General features: G+C 57.4%; 4 protein-coding genes across 4 annotated transcripts; 3 read left to right on the top strand and 1 right to left on the bottom strand.

Annotated features, from left to right (window-relative positions):
* Window positions 1–1,305: 1,305 nt before the first annotated feature.
* On the bottom strand, window positions 1,306–3,561 carry SPSK_03115 (uncharacterized protein; the record flags this gene model as incomplete). The annotated part of the gene is made up of 5 exons (XM_016729956.1): window positions 1,306–3,048; window positions 3,120–3,207; window positions 3,270–3,323; window positions 3,382–3,399; window positions 3,473–3,561. 5 exons carry the CDS (start codon window positions 3,559–3,561, stop codon window positions 1,306–1,308), a joined length of 1,992 nt encoding a protein of 663 aa, XP_016585017.1.
* Window positions 3,562–4,860: 1,299 nt separating this feature from the next.
* On the top strand, window positions 4,861–15,597 carry SPSK_02908 (uncharacterized protein; the record flags this gene model as incomplete). Its single annotated transcript, XM_016729756.1, has 1 exon — window positions 4,861–15,597. The coding sequence occupies one exon, from the start codon at window positions 4,861–4,863 to the stop codon at window positions 15,595–15,597; it is 10,737 nt and encodes a 3,578-aa protein (XP_016585016.1).
* A 1,435-nt stretch (window positions 15,598–17,032) lies between these two features.
* On the top strand, window positions 17,033–20,008 carry SPSK_03018 (elongation factor 2; the record flags this gene model as incomplete). Its single annotated transcript, XM_016729863.1, has 3 exons — window positions 17,033–17,040; window positions 17,387–19,895; window positions 19,991–20,008. The coding sequence occupies 3 exons, from the start codon at window positions 17,033–17,035 to the stop codon at window positions 20,006–20,008; spliced, it is 2,535 nt and encodes an 844-aa protein (XP_016585015.1).
* Window positions 20,009–20,862: 854 nt separating this feature from the next.
* SPSK_03073 (uncharacterized protein) lies at window positions 20,863–23,368 on the top strand (the record flags this gene model as incomplete). The annotated part of the gene is made up of 3 exons (XM_016729916.1): window positions 20,863–20,936; window positions 21,005–21,135; window positions 21,201–23,368. The coding sequence occupies 3 exons, from the start codon at window positions 20,863–20,865 to the stop codon at window positions 23,366–23,368; spliced, it is 2,373 nt and encodes a 790-aa protein (XP_016585014.1).
* Between the last annotated feature and the right edge of the window lie 295 nt (window positions 23,369–23,663).

The following is a 23,663-nucleotide window of genomic DNA, read 5'->3' as shown; positions in this document are numbered from 1 at the left end:
ACGGAATACTCAAAATAGACAGCGTGTTCACAATGCGACTGTGACCAAACATGTCTTTTCACCCGTCTACTGCGCATTTGATCACACATTTTTGCGATTTGCTGAGCAAAAAGTCCGTGCGCCAACTGCGATTGTCGGTTCTTTAATTCACCCCGTTAGATATTTCCATTCACATATCTCGAGGATCGGTGCATCTAAAAATACACCGAAAATATGACAGTGTCAAGGGAGGCGCAGTGTCATGAGAAGAAGCCAAAAGACGGCCCAGGGAACCCCAATCCATATGCAGGCGCTTAGAGGTGTAGCAAGAACAGGCAATGATGCTGTTTTGAGCGACGAGCATACTTCATACTCCATACGCCACAGTTCCCCTTGATACAGAGCGAGTCGTTTACAAAACATTTGTGTTTCGATTTTCCGCATGAGCAAACAAAACCGGTGATCCTCTGTTTGTAGGGGGCTGTAGGGGCCCGTTGGGCCAGCGCGCGGGAAGGAAAGGAACGGGCGATGCGGTTCAACAGGGGCTTCACCAGGAGAGTCAAGAGAGCGGCGTCACTGGATGCCTCTTGGTCTGCGTCCCTTGGCCCAAAGACGAACGACGCCAGTCGACATATTGTCTGTGTCCTCCTTGGCCAATACACCCGCCAGCACTGACCTCTCGTCCATCTATCTCGGACAATCTTCCATGGCATTTTCCCGGTTTATGGCCCTTTGGTTGCCCGTTTTGCTTTTGGGTCGCAGTGCGTCGTGGCTCTGCAATCTACGGAGTAATATGTCGTTGTACTTGGGTAGAAAAGAGAGAGGCCCCTGCTCACCCACCCCTCCTCCATCCCGTTCGGAGGGGCTCAAAAGGAGGGGAGACGCAATTGAAAGACGCGTTCGTGTCGTCGTCGACGCGTCTCGTGGTATCAATGTTGATGTGGCTGCTGTGCTTTCTGGGCGTGTTGTGTTGACAATGAGGGCAAAGCATTCGGTGGGCATTGTCAGCTGCGCACAGAACGTTTCTATTCTACGTATAAACAAGAGCAAACAAACGACGAAAACGTACTTGATAATGTGCATTTTGCACGTATTATAGATGGTTTATAATGACCAACAAATTGAGAACAAAAACAATACATGAGTCTGAACACATTCGGCGCTCTCAACGACGGGCGATGACTAGGTATCACTACAGATCGAAACGGAGAATGGTAAAGCGTCGCTCGCCATATACAAAAGAGCGCATATAAAATCAAACGCAAAACAGTGGAAACCCAGGCTCCCGAACGGAAGAACGACCTACGTTCGCCTCGCTTTTCATGCCTATTGCCCCGGCTGACCAGCGCCCCAGACATTCCGAAACTCATCGCCTTCCAGATTGTAGGTCGGCGTTGTCGTCTCGAGCACGGGGCTGGCGTTGTCGTCCTCGTCGTCATTCCGCCGCCACAGCCGCAGCGACTCGTTGTCGTCGCTGGCGGCACTCTGGTCGTTGGCCGGGCCCTGACTGCCCGCCAATCCGACATCTCCTTTTGGTGAGATGGGGGGCGCTGGGGTGGTTTCTGTGCTTCTGCTGGTGTTTAGCGTCGGCTTCGCCACCACGTCAGGGTCGCTCTTGGTCTTTCTTGCCGTCTTGTCCGACGACTTGTCCGACGTCTTGTCGGCCGTTGGCAGGGCACCAGACTGCTTCTGCTTCCCCTTGCCCTTCTTCTTTTTGGACACGACAATAGCCTCTGGCGCAGCCGGGGTTGCGTCTCCTCTGTTGCCGGGGCCAGATTCACGGTCGCTTCCACCACCACTGGCACCACCACTGGCGTTGGTGCCGCTTCGTCGCGGGCCGCCGCTCAGATCGGGCGTCACAGGGGACACAGGCGAGTAGTAGCCGGGAACCGGCTCGTAGGTACCGCCCAAGGCTGTAGTTCGCCACCGGGCAGCCCGGGACGGGACGTTGGCCGGGACGACGGGATAGTTCCAATCGCCGTACTCGAGCTTGCGAGCTTTGCCGTACAGCTCCTCCATGTCCTCGTCGAGCGCCAGCTCGCCGAAATAGTCGTCGGTTGTCTGCGAATGCGAGTTGCTCCTACTCGGGCCGGCATTGCCATTTCCATAATCACCGTTGCCGTTGCCGTTGCCGTGGCCGCTGCTGTTCTTCCGGCCACTGCTGCCGTCGCTATTGTTTCCACCCAGCAACGGTGTGTACGGGTCAGGTTCGTTGGCATTGTTCGTCTTGTTGGGACTGGGGATCCAGTACTTGCCCTTGCCGCCACGTTCGTAGCGCATACCCGCCTTGAGGCGGGCGACACGCGAGCGCGAGTCAGCATGGGCCATGATCTTGTCGTTGGAGTCAAAGTCACGGTAAGCATAGTTGTCGCCGCGGAACGTGAGCTTGGAGTCTTCAATGAGGTCGCGGATGCCAAACGCGTCCCGCACGGCGTACTTGACAGGCAGCCGGGCCGCCGACACGGTGTCGTCGGCGTAGTCCTGCCACGAGAAGGCGTACCAGTGGGCCACGGCAAAACCGGGCATCTCGATGCAGATCAGGGCGTCCTGGATAGCCGCGGCCAGGTTGTCGGGCGTGTAGCCCTCGACGTTGTCTGGCAGGGCGCCCAGGAACACGAGGATGGAAAGCAAAAAGCCCTGCCAGTACGAGGCAAAGATGATGAGCTTGACACACAAAAACTTGGGCACGGGCCGGAAGGGCGTCAGGTCCTTGTTCATGCAGACCCAGAAGAGACCCAGCGAGTACAGGCTGACGGTGACGCTGAGGTTGTAGATGATACCGCTCCAGAAATAGCCCGAGTTGAGACCAATGTAGCCCTCCTGGTAGGTGCCAGTGGCCTTCATGACGATGGCGGCGATGCCCAGGAGAGGTTTGAGCCAGGCATACTGCAGGATGCCGCGCTTGATGCCGAGGAAGGAGTGGGGGTCAGAGATGTCGACGGGGGGGAGAACGTGGTTCAAGGGCCACAGGTGGGAGATGGGTTCACGGCCATGGGTCATTATGATGAGCGAGCGCTCGCCGCCGAGATAGTTGATAAGGAGCTGGAAGAATGTATAGATGGTGAAGGCCTGGTAATGTCAGGAATTTGTGGGACCAAAGACGTTGGACATGGGCCACGGGGAGCAGCCGAAAAACAAACCTCGTAGATGTCTCGGATGGGGTCGAGGAATTGGGCGGCGGTGGTCGATATCATGCTGGAAAAGGACGATATGGAGTAGATGGGGACCCTGTCAGAGTCAGTATGAGCATGCTGCTATGCAGATGTATCGGTGATTTGGTAGTTTCGTACATCAAAAGAATACGGACGACATATCGCTGCAGGAGCGGTTTGCGGTAGTTTTTCCTAGAAGTGTCAGGACAGCCAGCGCAAGGACGTAAATGACAATAGCATAGACACGTACAGCTGAAGCCATATGGACCTGCGGAACGAATTCAATCATTAGCAGACAGTCGAGGGGCCAACATCACGACATACGGAAGCTGGCTACATACACGATCGACATCAGCGTCGCGGCCAACGATGCGGCACCGGCCAAGATCACCGTCGTCTCGGCCAGCTTCTGGCCCGTTCCTCCGACCATTTTGATTGTGGGAAATTGCGCGGTGCCGAACAAGGACAGAATGGAAGATGCTGGGGTGTGTCGCCGTCAGTGGCGATGCGATCGGATCGCGGATCAGACGCGTTTCGGGCCAATGAAGTCGAAAATTGGAACCGGCGAAAGGGGGCCGACAAAGCGTGCTGGGCCACCGGCTGGGTCGCTTTAGCACAAGTCTACGCGGCGACATGCATCGTCGGAGACAGGAACAGGGCAGAGGGATCGCGGGAGGTCGAGCTCCGGAGCACGTCGGATGGCGATGAGGTGGGCGTTGACGGTCGAGATGTGGAAGCCTGGCTTGCGTAACGGCGTCCTTCCGCTATGGCGAGCGGTAATGACGACGTCAGGACTCTAGCACTTGCATGGTGCTGTGTTGCGCTGTAATTTGTTGGTGCATTAGCGCGGTTAGGCTAGGTCATGCTGATAAGGCCTTATCGGGAAGGCGTGATAGGCGTTTTTGGCACACATTGGGAGCTATGTCTAAGCGCTAACAGGTCTACAGCAATTGACAGCTCTTCTTATCTGAAGGTCGCGGCCACAGAACCGTACTCCAGAAACTGTACGTTGCTTTGTCGTTTGTCGAGCTTAGTACTGAGAGAGAAGAGTTGTATTTGACATACCGCAGAGTCTGCGTTTTTTTATTGTTTTGGTTGGGAGGATTTCTTTGGTTAAATAGATGTACATTATTTTATTTTTTTAAAAAGATTAATAAATTAATAATTTTCACATAAAAAGAAGAGCTGACCAAATTCCTGCATACCACTCTCAAAGCAAGAAACGCAGCCCGCCGTCAATACAACGCCGTCGGCTTCAGAGACTATACATAAAAGCCTTACCAGTCTATGTCCTGATCGTTCATCGTTCCTTCCAAACGTGGAATGCCACACTCGACACGAACGACGGAAACACATCGCAGACTGAATTGTGGAGACGCCCCTAAACTTCGGGATGGGCAGCTCGGCAGGTGCATTAGCCTGCTCCTTCCCCTAAATCGCGACGCAGCCTTATTGCAGCGCGCTATCACCGATAGAAGCTCCCGACCAAGAAGGACCAAGGCTGCACGGTTGCTCTCAGAATTCCACGTGCTCTCGACGCATCGTACACAAACAAAACTCACGCACAAGCGAACCAACGACCCGACGACACCCACCGCCCCTCACCCGACGGACAATGAGCAGCTTGCCACCCCGTGATGGCGTTTAAGCTGCGTGTCGAAGCAGCGAGGTCACGACTGGCAGAGATTTGAAGCCCCAAGTCATAGCCTCCCAAGGGGGTCCTGACATGATGGGCCTCCACGGTGACCTCGATCCCAGCGTCGATGTCCGCGCTGTGGCCTTTGCCGGAAGTGCCTTCAAGGCCAATGGTAGCCGGTTCAGCGGTGTCTTCCTGGCCTACATCATCGTCGCGACATTTTTGGCCCTCTTCTTCCTCCTCTACTTCAACCGCCTGTTCGCGTCGATTGTCTCGTGGGCCTTGCGCACGTGGACATGGCACCGCTATGGCATCTACATTGACGTACAGGCCGTGCAGTTCTCGCTACTGGGTGGCCGTATCTTCTTTGTTGGGCTGCGCTACCACGGCAAGAACGAGACGATCCTCATCCAGAACGGGCACCTTACCTGGGCCTACTGGCTGCGGCGCGTGCGACACATTAACCTGGGCAAGCGGCGACGACAGACCGGCAAGGGCCCTGCCGCCTCGGAGGATTCCAGTGACCCAAACGAGGGCAAGGTGCACCAGAAGACCAAATCCAAGATCCCCTGTCGCATGAGCGTGTCGCTGGCCGGCCTCGAGTGGTACGTGTACAACCGCAGCGCCGCGTACGACAGCATTGTGGCCGGCTTGACGGGAATGAATGACTACCCGGGTGAGAACGACGACAACAAGCACAGCGCTGAATACAATGCAAACGAAAAGTACGAGGAAATCAACCCCAACCAACCCCTGCACAGCGATGAAATGCTACATAAACTACGAAAACGGCGAAACAACACCAGCCACGGCGACGACGGCGAGCGACTGGGACTGGGCCACCAGGTGACGGCCTTTGTCGAAGCCATGAAGAGCAGGACCGGCGACAGCAGCGGCAAGCGTCCACCTGGCCGCGCTGACTCTCTGTCAGCGTCGGCGTCGTCCGAGGACGGTGGACACGGCGATGGGAACGCAGCTGGCGCATCGGAGGCCGAGCAGCGAAGAGCAGCCGACGCGGCCGACAGCAACAATGAGGCATTGCCGGCTTTCCTCCAGCTCTTCCCTATCCACTTCACGTGTGACAAAGCGGCTGTTGTGATGGGCAACGAGAACACTTCGGGCATCCTCGTCGTCAAGACCCAGGTCCTGTCCGGCGAGATCGACGCCCAGCACACCGAGACCCCTGATCCGTATCGCCAGATCTTCCGGCTGCAATTCCAGAAGCCCGTTGTCGAGATCCGCGACAACGACGACTACCGTGAAGACCAGACGACCCGAGCCGTGCGTGAACGCCAGATCGCCGACGACACCGGGCCCCTGCCGCCGCGCTCGTTCTTCCGGCACTACCGCCGCTCCGCCTACAGCCAGCTGCGCAACCTGCTGCCCTACTTCCGCAGTTCCGTCGAATCGTTTACTTCGGCTGATCCTCGTGATCCGCCGGCCACGGCGACGTCTGTTCGCTTACCCGGCTCTGTCCACTGGCAGGGCTTGTCCCGGTATCTCGACGGCCCGGGCGGCGACGAAAAGACGCGGTGGACGGCCTCCGAGTACGCTATGCTCAACCCGATCCTCGAGAGTCCGGAGGCGTTCTTGACGCTCTACTGGGACTCGGCCGGCAAAGTCACGGCCAGTGCTATTGCAGGACTGCCGCCCGGCGACGACGCCGGCCGTGCAAAGCGCTCTGGGAGGCCGCCCTCTCTGGACGTTTTAGACGTCAACGGCAACGAGCCGTCGCCCGCCTGGGGCCTATCTCTCTCCATCCGCGGCGGCTCCGTCAACTACGGGCCCTGGGCTGACCGCAAGCGCGCCGAGCTGCAGCGCGTCTTCTTTCCCGGCCTCAGCAAGGACGCCACGCCCGCGCCCCGCCTGCCAGTCGGCGCCGTGCGTCTGCCCACACAGTTCAAGGTCTACGTCGAGCTCGACGACGAGGTCACGCTGCGCGTCCCCACCCGCGAGGCGTCCAAAAACTGGCGCTTCAAAGGCAAGGATATGGCCACCAAGTTTCGCTCCGCCCGCGATAAGCGCAAGAACCGGTCCCGGTATAAGAAATCCGAGCCGGCGCCCTCTGCCTCGGGCCAGCGGCCGTACGGCTGGCTCGACATCAAGATCGCCAGCAACGCCACCATCTCGTATTCTATGGATATGCTCGCAACGGCCACAGGGTTCCGAGCGACGCTCGATCTCGACCTGCCGCGTGTCGAGATCTCGAGCAGCGTCAACCAAGAAGCTCTGTGGCGGTCCGGCGCTCTGCGCATCGCCTGCGATCTGTCCACGCCCCTCAAGTGGAACGCCCTGCGCCAGTGGCGCTTCCACATCACCAGCAACGACCTCGAGCTTTTTCTGCTGCGTGACCATGTCTACCTGCTCACTGACTTGATTGACGACTGGGGCACCGGTCCGCCCGCCGAGTACCTTGTGTTTACGCCCTTCCAGTACTACATCGATCTCGCCCTCCCCAACGTCAAGATGTATCTGAATGTCAACGACGCCAACATCATCAACAACCCCACCAGCATGGACGACAACACCTTCATCGTCCTGACCAGCGCGCTGCTCGAGGCCTCCGTGTGCGTCCCGCTCGACCAGTTCCGCCCGCCCGACAACGCCATCCCCTTTGACGTGCGCACCGACGCGGCCACCGTCGAGCTGCACGTCCCGCCCTGGAACACCCAGTCCATGTTTGTCCGCGACAAGCAGGTCGGCCGCCTCAGCATGCTGCGTGTCGACGGCAAGTACCAATACCACGCGGCCACCGCGCCCAACCTCACCGACACCTTGGTGCTCAACATTGCCGGCCAGCGGCCCTGGTTTACTGCCTACGGCTTCATGGTCCGCTATTTTATCAAGCTCAAGGACAACTATTTTGGCGACGATGTCCACTTTACGACCCTCGAGGAGTACCAGGACAACCTCCGTCTCAAGGAGACCGACCCGGACGCTGAGATTGCCAGCCGCCCGCCCCACAAGGTCTCCAACGACCTCGACGTCATTCTGAGCGTGCACGCCGACGATCCCACGCTTCTGCTGCCGGCCAACATCTACTCGGCCGCGCGCCACGTCCAAATCGACTCCGCGGGCCTCGACGCCGATCTGCGGTTTACAAACTACTACATGGACGTCGACGTTGTTCTGGCGCCCCTCAGCCTCTCGCTCGGTACGGACGCCTCTTGCGGCGACGATGGCCGCAACAAGGATGGTGACAGCAGCAACAGCCACGCGGACCGCGACCCAGCATCCTTGTCCAACACCCAACTGTTCGTCAACGGCCTGCACGTCTACGGCAATCGCCTCTTTGGTCTGCCTCCTACGGAGCCCACCTACCAGTGCAACTGGGACCTGTCTGTCGGCGCCGTCATGGGCGAGTGCACAACCGATTTCCTGACGGCACTGGCGGGCGGCGGCAAGGCCTTTGGCTTTACGTTTGACGACGACGAAAACGCCCTCGTGCCGTACCACACCCTCGTCATGTACGACATTACCTTTTTGCGCGTCCACGTCCAGTCCGTCAACATCTGGCTGCACGTCGACGAAGCCGCCTTCCTCCTGTCGCTCGAGAACGGCGTCGACGTCAACTACAACGACTGGGCGCGCCAGCACTACTCCAAGCGCGCAGACATTTCCATTCCGGACCTTCAAGTCTCCTGCGTCAACTCTGAATCCGCCATCCGCCACAAGTCGCGGCCCCAGGCGCCCGTCGACACCGACGCGTTTGTCAAGACGAGCTTGAGCATTGCCATTGTCGGCCGCAAGTTTGATTTCACCAACGAGCGCACGCTGCAGCAGGCGCTCATCCGTCGCGAGGACCAGCGCACCCAGCGCACCTCGTTTTTGCTCCTGCCCCAGTACTTCGACCCGGCCTTTGTTCCTGACCCAGTCGACCCGCCCGCACAGCCCGTGCCGTTCATTCCGCAGCCGGTCACGGCCAAGGATCTCGAGCTCGACGGCATCTCACTCTCGTCCCGAGGCACGTCTCTTGCATCCAAGCGGCGCCTGCGCCGCCAGCAATCGCAGCGTTCGTTTTTGTCCGCAACAGCTTCGACTGCCAGCAGCCAGGGCAGTGTTTACCGGCCGCGCAGTTCGGCACACACGCACCGCGATGCTCCGCCAGAGACGTCCATCGAGACACCAGGAGAGCATCAGCGGCGTTCTTTCACTCGCAATGGGTCGTCCTCCACTCACTTCTCTGGGTTCTACAGCCCCCCAGCCGAGCACGAGACGGCCTCGTCGTCGCGTCGCGCGCAGCATGACCCCAACCACAACACAGTAGCGTTTTCGAGTAAATACATTGCTCCTTATTTTCCCCTGGAAGACGTTAGACCGGACGTCTCGGAAGTCGCCGCCCAGTGCGATGCAAAGTATGCCAGCAGTAGCAGTGGTGGTGGTGGGAGTGGTGGTGGCGATGAGACATCAAGGACCGAAAATGGGTTCTTGAACGGCGACGGTGCAGGCAGTGCCGCCAGCATGGGCGACGGCATGTCCCCCGCCGATTTTGGTCTTGATGACGTCGATCCGGAGATCCTCAGCGACGACAAGGTGCACGCGAGCACGCTCATCCGCGTCCACGACGGCATCAGCGCCTTCTTCAACCCCACATCCGCCAAACACATTGCGGCCCTCATCTCCGCACTATTGCCGCAAGAGCCCGACGACATCTTGGATGCTGTCCAGATGAGCGCCATGGACGGCATCATCACCGCGGGCAAGCAGCGTAAGATGAAGGGCAAAGTCCAGGACATTGTCGTCCAACTACCGCGCGCCAACTTGCGCTTCCTCAACGCCACCTCGTCCTCCAATGCAGGCACTGTTGGTTCTGCGGTTCGTGATGAGCAGGACCAGTACGATGTCTCTGTGTCCAACATCACCTTTATGTCGCGTGCCAAGACTACCTGGCGCGACGCCATGCGGCCAGAAGAGAGCCAGATGCACAACTCCTTCCAGCTGCGCCTGGGCGCTGTCGAGCTGTCCGCGTCCGAGCGCCTCGCCGCTATTTCAACACCCCAGGCCGCTTTTGTCGCCAGCGTCGAGAACGTCCTCGTGTCCATGGGGACCAAAGACCTGGCCTACCTCGACGCCGACATTGGTGCCGTCGAGGGCCAGCTTAGCTCCGAGAAGATCGAGTACATTGCCTCACTGATCCACCGCACTAGCGTTCTCGTCGAGGACCTGTCCGAGTCTTTTGCGGGGCCGCTCTCCTACAACGGCCGCATACGCCCGCACCTGGCTCAGCGTTTGATTTCTGCGGGCATCGGCGTCACCGACCCTGGATTCCTCGTCCGACCCTCGGCTATCTTGCGCTCAGCCCACGAGCACCTGCGCACCTTTGACTCTTGGAAACTCGCTATGCGTCTGCGCCAGGTATGGTTCCTGATGAAGAAGGAGCCCAGGGAGCAGCTCATGCGTGAGTGTCTTGGCCAGGCTCCACTACTACCAATCGTCGAACCCGTCCAGGTGCAGTTTGTTGTCGCGCCCCCGGGCGGTACCGTACGCGAGGTAATCACGAAGCTCGAGTACTGGCGCGGCTGGGACCTCGGCGATCTGACGCAGTCTCTGTTCTTGCAGGAGCTGTTTGGCTCTCTCAAGGTGGACATGTACAAGAAGGCGGCCGAGAAGCGGCCGATCCTGGCTTTTATGAGCGTCGTGCGCGTCCGGAAGCTGCAGCTTCTTCTGGACCCCGGGCCGAAGCAAAACGAAATTACCTTTTTTGACCTCACGGTCCGATTCGAGAACGGCGAAGCGGTTGCCAACAACGCGCCGCCCAAGGCAAAAACAGGAGGTGTTGCCCCGACGGGCGCAGGTGATATAGGAACCGATGTAACGTCGATACTCAACATTTTCTGCTCAGACTCTGCCGTTCGGCTCAACTGGGAAATCTGTGAGCTCGCACAAGATGTCATCCGCCTGTACAAGCGGCGGTTGTCCGAAAAAGCAGCGGTTGACGAGGAAGCCGGCGCTGCGAGCAAGGCCATAACCGAGCCCGCGAAAGACGACAAGGTAAGCAAGGGCGGCGCGAAGCCTTTGCCTGTCAAACCCGCACCCGGTGGTGCTGGCACAGTTCCCCAACAGCGCGCGCTTCACGTCGTGTTCGCCATGGATCATGGCTTGCTGGTTCTGGACACGATCAACCTCAACATACGCATGGCCAGCGAGGGCATGAAGTCGTCCCTGCTTGTCCGTCGCAGTGCCAACCGCATCATCGACACCAACTTTATCACGAGCTGCGATGCCATCACGTCGCGCGTCAAGAGCCACTCGGAGCTCGTCACCTCGTCGCAGCTGCAACGGCCGGGCGTATTTGTGGCGCACTGCATGGAGACGACCAAGAACCGCTACGAGCACACCATCAAGGCCACGGCTAGCAGTCAAAACTTCTCTTTCGCCATCAAGCGGGACCCGCTTGCGCTGCTCGAGACGCTCGACCTGCTTGTTCGAGACGAGGTGGCGCAGCTTTACCAGTTTGGCGAGCTGTTCCCCCTGGAGACCGACATGCCGACAGCATCCGCACCTGCGTCGTCGTCCACAACTGTGCAAAAGACCATGAAGGACGACGAGAACGGAAAGATTGCTGAGCGTCTGTCGTCCTTCAGCTTCAAAGTGGCACTGTTCCTCGAGCAATATAGCATCAGTGTACCGCTGCTGCGCTCGCTGACGTACAAGATCTCTGGTGTTGTCGCGCGAGTCGCTGTGGCGGCAAACTTTGGCAAGGAGATTATCTTTGATTTTGACGTCAAGGAGAACGCGCACGATATGCAAGTGACGTCGAACACGAACAATTCCGCGCGCAGTATTTCAGTTTTGCAGATCCCGCCGACGAACGGACGCATCTCCACGCGCATCGGCGAGCATGAGCAGACCGTCTCTGTGTTTTCGTCACTGGAGCTGGTGCAGCTGGACGCCGCTGCCGTGTACAGCCTGTTGTCTGCCCTGAATCGACCGGAAATCGCCAGCACCGTTGCCGACATGCAGCAGCAATTAAAGGTGATCCAGCGGCATGTCAAGGAGATCTTCAGCAGCCAGCCACCCGGAGCTGCCGCACCCGGACCATCGCAGGCACTCCCTGTGGCACCGGCCAAGACCAAAGTCAAGCCCACAGTGTACTCTGTGCACTCGACGTTTGCCGGCCTGGAAATCTTTGGCAATGTATCGCTCAAGGCGGATACGGAGCCCATGGCGCATCTCTCATTCTGCCTCGACAGCATTCGTCTTGAGGTGACGAACCGGCTTGAAAACGGTGGCCCTGTCCTGGCTTATCCGGAATTTTATCTCAATTTGCGCCGCATTGCCTTGGATATTCTTAAAGGCTCGGAAGGACAGATGGCCTCCTGTGGCAGCATGGTCTTTGCGGCCCTGATCACAGCGACATCCAAGCAGGGCGATGACGGCAAAGAGAAGCGTGCGTTTGACATTAAGAGCGACGGCTTCGATGTGAGCCTCTCGCCCGACACGGTGTCCACCGTCGTCGACGTTCTCGGCTACATGGGCGACAAGATTAACGACCTTGACACGTCCCGCGAGTTGGAATACCTACGCAAGCTGCGGCAATCGAAGCCGCGCATCGTCATCAACGACCAGCAGCCGGCCGAAGGTGGTCCCGAGGAGGAGGAGGAGGAGCCTGACATTATAAAGTCCTTTTTGTCCTCGATTGCGTACACTTTTGAAATCCGGAACATCCAGGTCAACTGGCTGTGTGCGCTTGCCACCTACTCACCCAAACAATCCCGTTATCTACCGGCACCACCGAACGAGGCCAAGGAAGATCTCGTGCTGCTTCTAGGTCGCATTGAGCTGGGCACACGCACCAAGAACTCCGCGCGCTTGACTATCGAGAACCTACAGCTGCAGCTGGTGCCACCGACACAAGACAAAAAAGCTCGCTCACCTAACTCGGCACTGCTGCCGGAGGTCATCTTCAACGTTGCCTACTTTTCTACCTCGCGGACACGCCGTTTCGCTTTCCAGGCTGTGGGCAAGTCCCTGGATCTGCGCCTCACCTCGGAATTTATCGTGCCTGCAGCGCACCTCAAGGATTCGATCCAGCTGTCCATCAAGAATGTACAGCAGGTCTCGCGGCGCTGGAACCCCACCACAAGCTTCCCTGGCACCACAGGAACCAAGACGGGTGCGTCGTCGCCATCTAAGCTTCCAGAGTCGCCTGCGAAGCCACCGATCCTCGGCAACAAGAGACTGGAGTCGCTGTTGGTGGATGTAGATTTCGCTGGTGCGGTGGTGTACATTGGCGGTAAGAAAGCCTCGCCAACTGGCAATTTATTTGGCCCTTCGGCTACGACATTTGGTGCGTCCGGGAGAGACAATACTGGTGCCGGTGCCAGCACAGCACGCGCACGCCGATCGGGCGTTAGCGGGAAATACGGCCAGTTCAACTCGGACGAGGCAGGCGGAAGCACAACGCTGCGCTCGCCGGGCTTGGCGTGGAAGCTGGAGTACCGAGATAGCGGCAAGGGTGACCCTTCGCTGTACGCCGAAGTCAAGATCGACCCATCCAGCAATGTCATCTACCCGTCGGTTGTGCCTTTAGTCATGGATCTGACGCAAAGCATCAAGGAAGTTGTCAGCAACTCTGGACAGGTGGCTAAGCTGGCGCAAGATGATGACCAAGACACAGCCGAGATTGCGACCGCCATGACAAAGTCCAAGCCAGAGGAAAACATTCTCATGTCGGCAGCCAACTCCAACGCCATGCTTGGCCGCCTCAAGCTCAACTTGGGCCTGCGCATCTACAAGCAGCAGTTCTCGCTCAGCTGCCAGCCTATAGCGCGTGTCGCCGCCACAACGAGCTTCGACGACGTCTACCTGACGATGAACACAATCCGAACCGTCGAGCACGGCAACTTTGTGGCTATCTCGGGCAACATTAGCCGCCTGCAAGCGTCAGTGCAGCATGTCTACTCGCGTGAGTCAACCGGCAGCTTCGAGGTTGACTCGATCGTCCTGTCCCTGATGAACAGCAAACACGTCAGCGGCGTGAGTGGCGTGTCCGCACTGCTCAAAGTCAGTCCGATGAAGGTCTCAATCAATGTGCGGCAGGTGCAAGATTTCCTCCTCTTCCGCGAAATCTGGACGCCGCGAGATCTTCAAAAGGGCGACAGTGTACCCATTGTGACTACCAATTTGGCCAGGGAGACAACGTCGGCATCAGTAGCGTCGTCCTCGTCACAGCAGCAGCCGACCGTCCACCTCGTGCAGCGGTACCAACAGGTTGCAGCAACGGCCGCATTCCCGTGGACGGCCTCCATCTTGATCGCAGCGCTGGAGATCAATGTGGACCTGGGCCAAGCGCTCGGAAAGTCTGTCTTTGCCATTGAGGATTTCTGGGTGTCGTCCAAGAAGACCTCGGACTGGGAGCAGAATCTATGTCTCGGCTTCCGCCGTGTCGGTGTCGACAGTACGGGCCGCATGAGCGGGTTCGTGGCGCTCGAGGATTTCCGGCTGCGCACCTCCATCGAATGGCCACAGCGCGAACAGGCCCTGAGCAAGACACCGCTGATTCAGGCCTCCATTAGCTTCAGTCAACTGCGAGTCAAGGCGTCGTTTGACTACCAAGCCTTCCTTGTTGCTGACGTCCGCTCACTCGACTTTATGATGTACAATGTACGCCGGGGACAGGGCCGCGGCGACCGTCTTGTCGCAGTCTTTGAGGGCGATGCTGTTCAGGTGTTTGGCACCACGACGTCTGCTGCACAGAGTGTTGCTCTGTATCAAGCCTTCCTACGGCTGGTGCAGGAGCGCAAGGCCAACTATGAGACGTCGCTGAGGGAGATTGAAAAGTTCACCAACCGGCGGCCATCGGCCAGTGCAACACAAACGATATCTGAAGCCGCAGGCGGCAAAGTACTCAGCGGTGCAGCGAAGACGGCGACTGCTTTGGCTATTGGATCCGCAGCGGATGCGGCCGGCCTGCCTCTCAAGCCTGTCGGTGGTGATGACGATGACAGCATCCTTGCCAAGTCGCCCATCTCGTTGGATACAGATGTTGTCGTCACGCTACGGGCGGTCAACCTCGGCGTCTACCCCAACACCTTTGCCGACCAACAGGTGTTCAAAATGGAAGCACTCAACGCTCAGGCGCGGTTCACAGCCAGTATTGACAACGGCCGTGTCCACAGCAACCTCGGACTGACACTCGGCCAGCTTCGCATCGGCTTGGCTGGTGTCCGACACATTCCGACGACAACAACGACACCCGATGGGCCGCCGAAAACAATCGGCGAGCTGTCGGTCGAAGATGTTGTATTGAGCGCCACCGGCTCACGCGGAGGCACGATTCTCAAGGTGCCGCGCGTCGAGGCCAGCATGCAGACCTGGCAGCAGCCCGAGTCGCGCCAGATCGACTACATCTTCAAGTCTGCCTTTGAGGGCAAGGTCGAGGTTGGCTGGAACTACTCACGCATCAGCTACATCCGCGGCATGTGGGCGAACCACTCACGCACGCTCGAGCAGACATTCGGCCGCGAAATCCCTCTGGCTGCCATCCGTGTCACAGGTGTACCCGACAGCGCCGCTGATGGGACTGATTTGGGGGGCGATGGCGACGGGGCGGCAGCCGACAAGACGAGCGACCAGAACGGCAAGCAAACCAAGATCACCGCCGAGGTCAACGTGCCGCAGTCCAAGTACTTTTACAATCCACTGGAGACGGCCATTATTGAGACGCCTCAGCTGCGCGACATGGGCGAAGCGACACCGCCGCTGGAATGGATTGGCCTCCACCGGGACCGTCTGCCAAACCTGACACACCAAATTGTGATTGTCTCCTTGCTGGAACTGGCAGGCGAAGTCGAGGACGCTTATTCTCGGATTCTCGGGACGTCGTGAGGTGTAGCGGGGGATTGGGAGGCAAAAAAATAGTGAAGTATTTGATAAGTGCTTCTCGGCATCAGAACGAAAAAGGGGGGCAATAATAGGGTGGCATACATACAGCCGTTTTGATTTGTGATGCATATTTGGCGTTCAGAGTCTGTTTCTGGAAGGAGCGATCCTAAGGAGTGATCCTGTATACTACTGGATTTTTCTTATATTCTACCTACATCTACTGCCTTCCAGAACTGCAAAAACAACAAACATTCTGCTTACACTGCATACACTTGCGATTCGCATTTGTTTCGTTAGCGCCCATTCTGTTGTACCGTCCACTTGGGAAGCTTCAATGATGTTGGGCTCTGATTGTGGCTGAAGCTCAATGTGGGTCCAATTGTGGCGTTCAGGGCTTACGTGCATATTAGCCCTGACAGGAAAGGTATGGGCAGCACAACATAACAGCGAATTGAGCCTGGGCAAAAAAAGAAAGGACCCCCTTGCCATCCCAGAACATGACCAAGCTGTATTCCGTCACAGGGGTTCGATGGCCTGTAACGCGGCACGCAGCCTGCTGAACCAAGAATTTTACAGCGCGCGCACGGAAGGCTCTGCTACCTTACCCCTCCCTGGCGCAGTTGCTGGGTAAGTGAGACTCTGAGTCGAACGGCAAGTGCAGTCCCCGCCCCCGCTTTCCTAACGCGTCCATGAATCGCCATTCTTGCCTTTTTCCGTCGTTACAGACGAGCATCTGATCCTGATACTGTTTGTGTGCCCGGTCGTAGCTTCCTGTCGGCAGCGGTCATAATATACTTTTTTGATCCGGAAGGCGCGAGCGACTGGTTATGACTCCTTCTGACTCTTCTGACTCTTCTCTGTGACTCCCAAATAACACACCGGCGTAAATAGCCTCGATTTCGATCTCAAAGCCACCTCAAGGGACTGTATTTTCTTCCCTTTCGCCACTTATCGTACCTATCGTGTAACTGGGTGCACTGCCCTGCGACCAAGAAAGCTCTCACAAGTACCCGCGCTCATGGTGCATTGAGTGCTGTTAATCCGTGGCTACGAAGTAGTTTGTCAGCCCAAAAATCCGTGACTGCTCTTTCCTTTTAGCGCCCCGCCACGAGACAAAATAGGTGCATCTTATTTGTCTGCCGCAGCAACAGCTTCGTGTAAGGAAAGAGGCAGGACGAGATATAGCGGATAGCACTCTTACTACTTAAGTGCGGCAGGAGATATGGAGACGCCAGAAAAAAAATACCCCGCCTATTAAAAAAAACCTTTCGCACTTACCCACCCTCTCCTCTACCCAACTCTCTATTTTCTACCATCCCCTCCCTCCTCTTTTCTCTCCCCTCTGTTTCCTCTTTTTTTTTTCTTCCCTTCAACCATACCAATCTTCAAACCCCCTTTGAAACCGTTTATATCGTGATCGCGATACAATACCGCCAAGATGGTGAAGTGAGTAGCTTCTATCCCTTACCTCTCCTCTGCATCGCATCAAGTTTTCCAATTCTCCACGACTAGGCTTGGTCTTACCAATCCTCTGCCCTCGTTATCGTGTTTGTTGTGCATCACGAAATCTTTTCTGCCCGCCCGGACTTAAGCCCAACTACCGTCCGACGGCAGTTTGGTGAGGGAGGGAGGGCAGAACATGAACGTGATGCAAGACGAGACTGGCAGAATGTTATTATTGGCATGTCTTGATGCCGAGATTGTTCTTGGATGCTTCGGGCTTCTAGGCCAAGCATTTCCAATGTTCATCATTAATCCAGTCCATCATTACTAACCATGGTTGTCCCTCCAGCTTCACGATCGACGAGATCCGTCAGCTGATGGACAAGCCGACCAATGTGCGGAACATGTCCGTCATTGCCCACGTCGACCACGGCAAGTCTACCCTGACCGACTCTCTGCTGGCCAAGGCTGGTATCATTTCCACCGCAAAGGCCGGTGACGCTCGCGCCACCGACACTCGTGCAGACGAACAGGAGCGCGGTATCACCATCAAGTCGACCGCCATTTCCCTGTACGGCACGCTCGGTGATGATGACGATGTCAAGGACATTGTTGGCCAAAAGACCGACGGCAAGGACTTCCTGATCAACCTCATTGACTCGCCCGGTCACGTTGATTTCTCGTCTGAAGTCACTGCTGCCCTCCGCGTCACGGATGGTGCCCTTGTTGTCGTCGACACCGTCGAGGGTGTCTGCGTGCAGACCGAGACTGTCCTGCGTCAGGCCCTGGGTGAGCGGATCCGCCCCGTCATCATCATCAACAAGGTCGACCGCGCGCTGCTCGAGCTGCAGGTGTCCAAGGAGGATCTGTACCAGTCCTTCTCGCGTACCATTGAGTCCGTCAACGTCATCATCTCGACCTACCTCGACGAAGCTCTTGGTGACGTTCAGGTCTACCCCGACCGCGGTACCGTTGCCTTCGGTTCCGGTCTGCACGGCTGGGCCTTCACCATCCGCCAGTTCGCCGTCCGTTACGCCAAGAAGTTCGGTGTTGACCGCAACAAGATGATGGAGCGTCTGTGGGGCGACAACTACTTCAACCCCGCCACCAAGAAGTGGACGAAGAATGGCACCTACGAGGGTAAGCAGCTGGAGCGTGCCTTCAACCAGTTCATCCTGGACCCCATCTTCAAGATCTTCTCGGCCGTCATGAACTTCCGCAAGGAGGAGGTCGCCAACCTCCTGGAGAAGCTGTCCCTGAAGCTCGCGGTCGAAGACCGCGAGAAGGAGGGCAAGCAGCTGCTCAAGGCTGTCATGCGCACCTTCCTGCCCGCTGCCGACTCCCTGCTGGAGATGATGATCCTGCACCTGCCCTCGCCCGTCACGGCCCAGCGCTACCGTGTCGAGACCCTGTACGAGGGTCCTATGGACGACGAGGCTGCCATTGGTATCCGCGACTGTGACCCCAAGGCTCCTCTGATGCTGTACGTGTCCAAGATGGTGCCCACCTCCGACAAGGGCCGCTTCTACGCCTTCGGTCGTGTCTTCTCGGGTACCGTCCGCTCGGGTCTGCGTGTCCGCATCCAGGGCCCCAACTACGTGCCCGGCAAGAAGGAGGACCTGACCATCAAGGCCATTCAGCGTACCGTGTTGATGATGGGCGGCAAGGTCGAGCCTATTGACGACATGCCCGCGGGTAACATTGTCGGTCTGGTCGGCATCGACCAGTTCCTGCTGAAGTCGGGTACCCTGTCGACCAGCGAGACCTCGCACAACCTGAAGGTCATGAAGTTCTCCGTCTCGCCCGTCGTGCAGCGCTCCGTCCAGGTCAAGAACGCCCAGGACCTGCCCAAGCTTGTTGAGGGTCTGAAGCGTCTGTCCAAGTCTGACCCCTGCGTCCTGACCCTGACCAACGAGTCTGGTGAGCACGTCGTTGCCGGTGCCGGTGAGCTGCATCTCGAGATTTGCCTCAAGGATCTCGAGGAGGACCACGCCGGCGTTCCCCTGATCATCTCGGACCCTGTCGTCCAGTTCCGTGAGACGGTCACTGGCAAGTCCAGCATGACTGCCCTGTCCAAGTCGCCCAACAAGCACAACCGTCTGTACATGGAGGCCGAGCCCATTGACGAGGAGCTTGCGAATGAGATCGAGGCTGGCAAGATCGGCCCCCGTGACGATTTCAAGGCCCGTGGCCGTGTTCTGGCTGACAACTACGGCTGGGATGTCACCGATGCCCGCAAGATTTGGGCTTTCGGTCCCGACACCATCGGTGCCAACCTGCTGGTCGACCAGACCAAGGCCGTCCAGTACCTGCAGGAGATCAAGGACTCTGTCGTCTCCGGTTTCCAGTGGGCCACCCGTGAAGGTCCCATCGGTGAGGAGCCGATGCGCCAGATCCGCTTCAACATCATGGATGTCACCCTGCACGCGGATGCCATTCACCGTGGCGGTGGCCAGATTATCTCCACGGCCCGCCGTGTGCTGTTCGCCTCGCTGCTGCTGGCCGAGCCCGCTCTTCTGGAGCCCGTCTTCCTGGTCGAGATCCAGGTGCCCGAGCAGGCCATGGGTGGCGTGTACGGTGTCCTGACCCGCCGCAGAGGTCACGTCTTCAACGAGGAGCAGCGCCCCGGCACGCCCCTCTTCACGATCAAGGCCTACATGCCCGTCATGGAGTCCTTCGGCTTCAACGGCGATCTGCGCCAGGCCACCGGTGGCCAGGCTTTCCCCCAGTCCGTCTTCGACCACTACCAGATCCTGCCCGGTGGCTCGCCGCTCGACCCCACCAGCAAGGTCGGCCAGGTCGTCCTCGACATGCGCAAGCGCAAGAACCTCAAGGTCGAGCTCCCGACTTACGACATGGTACGTTTTGCTTCTTGCATCCCCAAACACCCCAAACACCCCAAACACCCCAAAAAGAAGAAAAGTAGATGGCCGAATACTAACAATGTGTACAGTACTACGACAAGCTGTAAACGGAACATTCGCCAGCTCTCTCACCAAATTACTGTGTGGCTCTGCCTCGTTTCATCATGCCTCTCCTTACAGCGCCTTATATCCCGCATCTTAGCCCAGCGATATCCCCTGTTAGTGGGAGGCGTGCCATCGTATCATTATTCGCATTAACAACACGATCCAGCATCAGCTGAAGAAACGTCAACGAAACCATGGGTCCAAAAACGGAAAGAAAGAAAGCGGGTGCTTTCATGATGTTTATAGTTTGTCTGTGTACTGGATTCCAAATATGATGCTTTTTTTTTACCGTAATCCCAAGAAATTGCAATTTTCATTTCCAACGTGGTTGATTTTTGTCCATAACGATTCTGTCTCATGTTCGGAGTAAATTTGTGTGACAATGTGTGGCACTAGGGTACTCTATGCGACCACAGTGTGGGCATTTTCAGCAAATTTAGTGGAGCTGGTAACGTCTACAGCGATTACAGCGGGTCTTTAGTGTAGCTAGCCGCGCTGCACAAGCTACAGACGCGTAAACATACCCCTGCAAGGCTACCTGTAGAATTTCTATACTCAGAGGCTAACACCGACATTTGTAAATTTATCTACCTCGTCTTAGAAAGAGCCACCAGCAACGCAACACCTTCTCTCCCAACCTGTTTCCTTCCTCCCGCAGAGCCCAGCCAAAGTTATATATGGTGCCATCGCATCTTCAATTACCCCCTTTTCAAGCCCGACACTGAACCTCAACCGACACGGCCGCCTGCTACCTCCCAACACCACCGCTCGACGACCCATGTGGACTCGCACACCCGCCACACTGACGCTTGTCGCTGTCGTCTAAGTAGAGACGACAGCTATCGCGGTCGCAACGATGGTGCTCGACGCGAAGGATGCGCCGTTGCTGAAGACGTGGCTGATGAAGCGCCTAAAGGCGTTGCAAGCATCGTACGTGGGCCTTTGTGATTGCACAAGCCGCCTGCTTCTACCAATACTAACTGCGGTTTCCACGACAGATCACGGACCGACAGTGATGTGGACGCCGACATCCTGGCCGAATATGTAGTGGCCCTTCTCCAGCACGACACGAGCTCAGCCAGTGCAAAGGAGATGTGTCGGTCGGAGCTCTATGACTTTCTGAAAGACGGTACGCATTGTTTTCTCTGCTTGCTTGGTTCTGCTGCACCGGCCCTTTTCTAACCCGTGCTGCAGAGACTGGACCTTTTGTCGATGAAGTCTTCGAAGCACTTTCCTTGAAGTCGTTCCTCCCAGGTGCCCGACAGCCGTCCACGAAACCTGCTCCACGACCACAACCTCCTGCACCGACTACCCAACTCCCACGAGCCGGTGCCGGCCCTGGCTATGGCGCCGTCCAACCACCTGCTGGGTCCGGATCGACGATCCCCCCCGCAAACGGCTCGAGAAAACGGACATACAATGAGTCGTCACTGCCTGCAGCACTGCCCGGAGGAGCAGGTGACAGGGCAGCCAAGCAGCCGCGTCGTAGCAATGGCAGCGCAGGCATCTTGGGTGGTGGTCGGGGAGGAGCAGATGTTGCAATACAGCCCGGCTTTCCTGTACCTACGCACAGCGGCTACATAGCAGCGCCATTGCCACAAATTCCGCCCGCCCCAGGCACGTTCAACCCCGGAGCGGCCGTGTTCCAGCCCGATGCTCCGATGGTGCCTGCCGGTATGTCACCAAATGGTCCGCAGCCTTTTTTCTACGGCAACGGCCCCGTCCCGCAACACCTGGTTGAGAACCTCATGCGGATGCAGCAGCAATTGGAGCTTGCGCTCTCATCCTACAACGCCTTTGCCGCTTCGGGTACGAGCGGCCAGCGCGCCAAGAAACAAAAGCGTGCGCGCCGATGCCATAACCTCGAAAAGAAGGGTGTCTGCAACAAGGTGAACTGCCGGTTCGATCACACGCCTGCAGGCGCGCAGATGGGCCTGGCTATGGCGCAACCGCAGCCTTCCCGGAGTGTCAGAGACGTGACAGTGGGTGACAGAAAGGCGACTATTGTGGTGGAACGTATTCCAGACGAGTTTTTCAACGAAAAAGATGTGCGAAGCCAATTTTCCACTTTCGGGAACATTGACAATGTCATGATCGACCCTCAGTACAGGGTGGCTACGGTGGTATTTGACACGCCCGCGGCGGCCCACATGGCCGTCACATCGCCCAAGACGCTTTTCGACAACCGCTTCGTCACCGTGTCGCATTTTGACGAAGAGAAGCCTCAACATTCCTCGCTCAACCAGTTTGGTTATGGCGAGGAAGAGGGAGAGGTCGGAGAGGCAACGCCGGAGTTGGACATGGACGAGTTTCGGCGAAAACAAGAAGTTGCACAAAAGGAACACGAGGAGAAGAAACGGCTGCTGGAAGAGCTTGCCGAGCAGCAGCAGAGCATCGACGACCGCCTTAAGAGAAATTTCGCCCAGCAGCTTGAACTGCGAAAAAAGATTGTCGCCAACATGTCCGCAAAGCTTAAACGGGGCGGTTCGCAGCAAGCCGCCAGCGAAGACGACGACAACGACGGAACTAGTGGGGCCGAGTCTCCGGGTTCATCGAAATCCAAATCCGCTGCGCAGGCACTGCAGACTGAACTGATCCGCGCACAGCTCGCGACGCTCGAGACCGAGGCCAAACTGTTGGGCATCGACCCGGACACGATCCTGGGCGAACCGTCTCCATCCATGTCTGGCGATGATTGGCCGTCGCATTCTTATTCGCCTTGGACACCACCACCACGTGGCGGCGGCTATGGTCGGGGTCGGGGTAGCTATACCCCGCGGGGCCGTCGTGGTGGCGGCAGAGGCGGCGGCCGCGGCGGCTACCAGCCAGGCTCCATGTCGCTTGTCTATGCGGCCTACTCGCTCGACAACCGGCCACGACGGGTCACGGTCAGCGGTTGCGATTTCACCGATCCCGTCAAGAGCGAGGCCCTGCGGCAACATCTGTTGGGCGTCGGCGACTTTTCTGCGATCGACACGACAGACGACCACGCGACCATTACCTTTGGCGACCGCCGCACCGCCGAGGCCTTCTTTCACAGTCTGTCCCGTGCCAGCGGCGTATCTGCGTCCTCAGACAGCAAGCTGATCCCGGGCATCGACGAGCCAGTCGAGCTCAGCTGGGTCGCCGGTGCGGTCCCTGCCCACGGCGACCATGCTGCAGGCGCACAGACGACCACAGATCGGAACGGAACAGAGAGGAATGGCCCCTTTATCATGGAGGTGGAGAATGAACTCGAAGAAGGCGAAGAACGGGAGAAAGACGAGCAGCGCGAGGAAGAGGATCGCCGGCACCGCACGAGACTGCAGAGGCAGAACATGGACTTTGACGTTGCCGATGAGGGCGAATGGGACTTACATTAGATGGAGGCTATATCAGCATCGTCTTGCAGCTGTCGTAGATTATACGCTGTAAGCAGCACCCATGGGCAAGTGAATGTCGTTCAAAGGCGTCTTTGGATATAATATATTTAATATCACTAAGTACCGTCTGTTTTGACTCACGCATGGTTCTTCCATGTACGATTTCTTTCATTTTGAAACCAATTCCTTACTTTCGTTTTATTTCAGTTTGTTGTCTCTTTTTTTTTATTCCAAAACTGTACAGAAACATCAAGATTAGTACCAAAATATATTTACGAGCCAAGTATGTAGAGAC

This window comes from Sporothrix schenckii, assembly GCF_000961545.1.
Source record: "Sporothrix schenckii 1099-18 chromosome Unknown Cont47, whole genome shotgun sequence".
Lineage (NCBI taxonomy): Eukaryota > Fungi > Ascomycota > Sordariomycetes > Ophiostomatales > Ophiostomataceae > Sporothrix > Sporothrix schenckii.
The sequence above is the reverse complement of the archived record's forward strand: the minus strand, read 5'-3'. Positions and strand labels throughout refer to the sequence as shown.